Source organism: Glycine max, chromosome 19 (genome assembly GCF_000004515.6).
Source record: "Glycine max cultivar Williams 82 chromosome 19, Glycine_max_v4.0, whole genome shotgun sequence".
Classification (NCBI taxonomy): Eukaryota; Viridiplantae; Streptophyta; class Magnoliopsida; order Fabales; family Fabaceae; genus Glycine; species Glycine max.
In genome coordinates, this window is record NC_038255.2 from 28,095,185 (window position 1) to 28,101,972 (window position 6,788).

The 6,788-nt window shown below is 31.3% G+C and overlaps 1 protein-coding gene across 1 annotated transcript; it reads right to left on the minus strand.

Moving 5' to 3' along the window:
- Positions 1–247: 247 nt before the first annotated feature.
- LOC102667957 (uncharacterized) lies at positions 248–1,177 on the minus strand. The gene has a single exon (XM_006604030.2). The coding sequence runs from the start codon at positions 1,175–1,177 to the stop codon at positions 248–250; it is 930 nt and encodes a 309-aa protein (XP_006604093.1).
- Positions 1,178–6,788: the final 5,611 nt, after the last annotated feature.

The following is a 6,788-nucleotide window of genomic DNA, read 5'->3' on the forward strand; positions in this document are numbered from 1 at the left end:
TTCTTTTTTTGCCTAATTTTTAAATTTTCTTTAAACAGTAGCAGTAGTAAAAACTCTGACTGGAATATAATACCTAACCAAACACGTCCTTGTGCAGAGAGGGAGCTTGACCTCAATCCACGGAACTAGAGCTAGCAATTTATGTAAAGGTGTGAGTATATATATAGAGAGAGATATAGATATATATAAAAGATATATTTGTTTAAGGTCGCGTTTGTGTCTCTGATTTTTTTTTCTTTTTTTTTTTTCAGAGACCCAAACTGAGCGCAGCTTTCACGTCTAGCCTCCATGCAAACCCGCCACAGTCCAATCTCCAAACATCACACGGCACCATCTTCGTGCACTTCTCGTTCCGCCACGTGTACTGCAGCCTCACACCGCAGGTGAACGCCGGGTGAGAGTAGCACCACCACGAAGCGATGGCACTATCCTTCACTTTCAACCACACCACGATATTCTCACCCTCACCCTCACGCCCCTCCAGCATCATCCTCTTGTACGCGTCATTCACCCACCGCACCCTAAGGCTTCCGTCACAGACAAAAGCAGGACACGTGTCAGCTTCTAGGCTCTTCACCTTCTCCGCGTCCGTACAATCTAATAACCCTCGCCCTCCCTCTCCGTCTCCCTCCCCCATGCACGTGCCTGTCACGCTCTCCACTGTCACCCAAGACTCCGCCACCTTCGCCGCCGCAACAAGATCTGAACGCTTACCTCCCTCGCCTTCCTCCGCCGCCGCGCGCGGCGGTGGAGCACTCCGATTCTCCACGATCTGAATCTTCTCCACGGTTAGGTCAAGATCAACGTTCTTACACCACGAATCTCCGGCGAGCGTGACGTCTCCTCCCGGCGCGTCCTTCTCAGGCATCAACTGCAACGTCACAACCGCCACGTCGGAAGACTCATCGTTACCGTTACCGTTACTTTTTCCGTTACTGTCTCCGTTATTCTTTCTCACGTATCCACTGTTCCTCCGAATCCTAACGTACTTCCTCTTCGGTCTCTTCCCCAGGACTGACACGTGGTTGTTCTGAGTAACTTCTCCGACGGCGGAGCCAGCTTCGGCGGCGGAAATTCCGGTGACCGGCTTCGGCGCGATCGGGCGGAAGCGGAGCATTATTTTGTTGACGTTGGAGTTGCCACACGCGGCCACGCGCCACGCGTCTGCACTGTCCATGGCGGTTTTTTGAGGGAGGAAATAATAGTAATAGCGAAAGCGAGAGTTGTATCTTTCTCTCTCTTGGTTTCTCTCTCTAGCGATTGTTTTGGGTTCAGTGCTGTGAGATGGAGCAGAAGCGATAATGATAACGGCAGCACGGTGGCTGGGTGAGCAAGCGCCACGTGTCTAGGGTAAAGGGTGGGAACAGAAAGGGTAGGTGATTGGAGAAAATTTAGTACCAGTAGTATGTTGTATCTTTTCACAGTACAAAATGCTACCTAGAACCTTAAATGCCTTAATCAATGAATTTATATTGAAAAATATTATTTATATTCTTGTATTATAATTTTTTAATACTAATTTACTATTAATGTAGTTTTTAATAATAATAAAATATTCCTAACACGTACTTTTGTAGTTCTGTTATTCTTGTTAATAATACAATATCTTCTAATATTATGATGTATTTTCACACTATTTTGTTATAAATTTTGATGGTATTCATTAAATCTGTTATTTAGTGTTCACAAGTTTGTGGTAAGAAATTGATAATTTATAATATTTCAATATTATCGTATAATGTGTTTACTCATACTTATTTAAGAACATTTAAAAAAATACTTATTTTATAAAGGAAAACAAAATTATTATGATATTTTTATAACATATTTTATAGTTGAAAATAAGAAATAAGAAAGATATGAAATATATAATATAATAAATTACAAATGAGGAAAATATTAATTATAAAAACTGTAATATAAAACGTGTATGAATCATGTATATTTTTGTAAATATTATAGAAATAATATAATAAAATTATACTTAATGGATAAATATTTTTTACATTATTGTTTAATTTAAATTGTTAGTAAGAAAGTTCATTTTTGTAATAATTATTTAAAAAATTATATTTATAATGATTTTTACATTATTTTTTTATTTGATGATAATGTAAAAAAAATATTAAGGTATTAAAAGGGTTAATAAAATGATTTACACTATTAGTTAATAAATAAACTGTGATGTATAAGAAAATTTTTATTTTTATAATAATTAATTAAAAATTATATTACCATATTTTTTATTAACTAACATTGTAAAAAAAATCAGTAAAAAACACATTGCTAATTTTTTTAGTTCTAAAATAAACAATATAAATTTTTACACTGATAATATACATAAATTAAATCCATTTAATTTATTTTTTAACAGTATTTGTGATACATTCTTTAACTCACTTCTATTTAAACACTCTCTATTACTAATTAGATTTATTCATAATTACAAAATCCTGAAAGTAAATAAATAAGAAGCTGTGTTAACTAAAATTCACAATTAGATTTATAATGCATGTTTAAATTAAAATTAAAAGAGTTCAAAAATACTTTTACTTTTAAGTAAAATCTTCATATTTTAAACATTGAAATGTGCAATTTTATATTAGAATGGCAAACATATTTTTTTAACTTTAAATCAAATATATATACTTCTTTACTTAATATATTTTTCATCTCAAAATAATTATACTCTAAAATTATTTTACACAAAAAATAGATAAAAAATAATAAATTTATAAAATTAATCTTATACTATCAATAATTCATTTAAAAAATATAAATAAAAAAATTAATATTATATCAAAAATTAAAATAATAATTATTTAAAATATATTTTTTCATGATAATTATAATAATACAGACATGGAGGGAGTATTATTTATTTTATATTATATTTAAAATTATAGGGAGTGAGACCCATGGGAAAAGTGGGTATCTGGGAGGCGTAGATGGAGGCGTTGCAATTGGTCCCACGGCGATGGGGAGTAGCCAATGAGTGAGGAGAGGGTGTGCAGCACTCCTGTAAAGAGAGGGGGGTACGTGGCCTCTTTGCAGGGAGCAGCACAGCACAATATTCTCCCCTTAGATGTGGAAATCACTTTTGCGTCCCATCGACTTTCAGAACCACCACACGTGCACTCGTTTTATTTGCCTAGAACAACCATTACCACTACTACTACCAATTTATCTCTTTTCATTCAACCAACAAACACAGAAAATTTTTCCATTCAATATAAATACTACTGATGAAAAAAAATGCATGGTTAATACTTAGAACTTACTGTTGGTAAATATTATTTTATAATTTAAAATTTATAAATATATATTACTTATATTAATTTTATTTTATAAATTAAAATATTTATTTTAGAATCTGTTAAGTAAAATTAGATTTTTTATTCTTCTAAGATTTTGTTTTAATGAGTCAATAAGTTGTTACGTTTGTTTTGACAACTGCGCAATTACTTTCCAACGGTCATATTGTGTTATTGCATAAGAGAGTCAATGTCTATATATTTTTTTTTTCTCCCCTCTAACAAATAGAAGCTAGCATAGGCAAGGCAATAGTCTTATTTCTTTATACCTATGATTTTCTCTTTCTTCTCTTATTTAAAAACTTATTTTTTGAGAGCAAGAACATTGATGTTCATAAGGTTCAGGATTCTTTCGCTGCACATGATTGGAGCAACGGGTTGTCGTATCTTGGGAGATGAGCGCAATCAAAATTTCTTACGCGTGCAGTGGGGTATTTTTTCTCTCTAAGGATAGCGTTTACGCGCTTCAACCCAGGCTAATTAATTCTTCTCCTTAATTTATTTTTTCCTTGTTCTTATTGTATGATATAGTGCATTGTTGATTTATGTGGTGTCAATTAAAATTATTTTGTTACTGTTATTTTGTTGTTTAATTAAAGGGTTTGCATTTTTTTTTCTTATTTATTTCTTTCATTTTTATTTTATTTTCTAACAATCTTAGAAAGAAAAATTTTATACTTTCTTCTTGCATAATCTTTTATGGAGTAGCATGTTTCATCAAAATATATGTAATGGATACATTGAATCCTTATGCTCCATTAAAAATGTTTTTTTTATATTATTTCATTTCTTTAACTTTTAAATTAGTGTGAGATTGTTGAAGAAATATTTTCTTATAATTTGAAATTTAAAATTAAAATATATTTTCTTTATCAATGATGGTTTTAAAGATAAAATGTTTTTAGAATTATTTTATGTGAAAACTAAAAGCATCCCACTAATTTCATTCCCATATGTTAAGAAGCTATGTTTTACTTGATCAATTTCTTTTGTGAATGTTACAAGTATTTAATGTTAGGAAATTTGTTCGATTTTTATTTTCTGTTTCTTAACGTTATTGTTGTAAATATTTTGTTGTTACACGTTAGTATCTGGTTACCTCTATATATGTAGCTTTTTGCTATAATAATAATAAACATGTGAAAATACAACATACAAAGAAATAAAATGAACACTTGGGTGAAACTTTATATTTTGTATGTCATTTTCTTGATATGGTATCTTATAAAAATTTTTTTTAAACATCTCCATGAGTTATGGAGAAAAAGAGAACCAAATCTGAAATATCTTAAAGTGTAGGGGTGTTTACTAACATCCTTATTAATAAGAAAAGAAAATTGGACCAAAAACTATTGATTATGTTTTTGTTGGATATTCTTTACATAATACTACTTATAGATTTCTGGTAGTTAATTCAGACGTGTCTGAAATTTCTAATGGTACTATTATGGAATCTAGAGATGCTACTTTCTTTAAAAATATTTTTCCTTTGAAAAATAAATTGTCTAAATCTGTTTGTGATACTTCTTGTTCTAGTTTGTCTTTTTGTAGTAATACTAATAAGGACATTGTGTTTGAACCTAGGAGGAGTAAAAGATCTAAAAAAGTTAAGGATTTTGGTTCTTAATTTTGCTCTTTTCTGCTTGAAGATGATCTTAAAACTTATGGTGAGACCATGAGGTCTATTGATGCACCTTTTTGAAAAGAAGCTATTAATGATGAAATGAGTTCTCTTAAAATTAATAAAACTTGGTTTCTTACTGATCTTCCCCTTGGTTGTAAGTGGGTTTTCCAAAAGAAATTAAGAACTAATGGATCTATAGAAAAATTTAAGGCAAGGCTTTTTGTGATTTGGTGTAAACAAATAGAAGTTGTAGATTTCTTTGATACATATTCACCTGTTTCTAAAGTTACTATCATTAGGGTCTTAATTGCACTTGCTTGTGTTTTTAATTTAAAAATTCATCAAATGGATGTAAAAATTGCCTTTTTAAATGGTGAATTAGAAGAAGAAATTTATATGAGCCAACTTGAAGGCTTTGTAGAACCAGGGAAGGAAAAAAAATTTTGCAAACTTGTTAAATCTTTATATGGCTTGAAACAAGCTCCAAAGCAATGGCATAAAAAATTTGATCAAGTTGTTCTTTCGTATGGTTTTCAAATCAATAATAGTGATAAATGTGTGTATGTGAAACAATTTGATGATAGTGGATGTGTCATTGTATGTGGATGACATATTGATATTTGGTAGTAATATGCAATTCATAAATGATGTGAAGTCTTTCTTGTCTAGAAATTTTGATATGAAGGACCTTGGTTCTGTAGATGTGATTTTGGGTATTAAGCTTATAAAGAAAAATGATGGCATGGTTTTAACCCAATCACACTATGTTGAAAAGCTATTGAAGAAGTTTAATTATTTTGATGTGAAACCTATTTCTACTCCTTATGACTCATCCATCAAGTTAAAGAAAAGTTTGAGTAAAGAAATTTCTTCACATAAATATTCTCAAATTATTGGTTCTTTGTTGCATTTGACAAACTTCTTTAGGCCTGACATTGCATATGCAGTTGGTAGATTAGGAAGGTATACTAATAATCCTAATCATTCTCATTGGATTGCATTAGAAATAGTTTTTAGATACTTAAAAGGAACCATTAATTATGGCATCATTATACATGTTTTCCTGCAGTAATTGAGGGGTTTAGTGATGCAGATTGGATTTCTGATTCTGATGAAACAAAATCAACAAGTGGTTATGTTTTTACTTTAGTTGGTGGTGCAGTATCTTGGAAATTTGCTAAACAAACTATTATTTCACGTTCTACTATGGAAGCAAAAATTATTGTTTTAGATACTGCTACTAGTGAGGCTGAGTTTCTTAAAAATTTGTTAGGTGATTTGCCATTGTTGAATAAGCCTATACCTCTAATTCCAATGCCTTGTGATAGTCAAGTTGCTATATCTAAAGTTACTAGCAAAAATTTTAATGAAAAAAGAAGACACTTAAGAGTGAGACATAAGTTTATGAGAAATTTGATTTGTCATGGTGTCATTTCTCTTGACTTTGTCAGGTCAGAAAATAATATTGCAGATCCGCTTACAAAAGGGTTGACGCGTCAACAAGTATTTGGGTCGTCGAGGGGAATGAGATTAAAGTCAATTATTTAGTTACAACAATGGACACTCGTCTCCGTGTGATTGGTGATCCCATGAATGGAGTTCAACGGGGTAACAACGAAATTGTTTGTTGACTAAAGTGCGCCAAAATAAAATTTGGCGAAGTTGTTTCGTATCTCATTCCTATGATGAGGTGTATTATAAATTTTGACAATATTAAAGTTGAGGTATTTATATGTGTGTATTTTTGGTAAAAAAAAATACCTCTTAATGAATCCAATATCGTGTAACGTGTTACCACTTATTAAAACCTAATTGAACATCAATGATGTAGGGGTTGTGTACTAAAGTCC

Excerpts from the sequence above, each read along its gene's own strand:
- LOC102667957 (XM_006604030.2), bottom strand. The coding sequence starts at position 1,177 with ATGGACAGTGCAGACGCGTGGCGCGTGGCCGCGTGTGGCAACTCCAAC.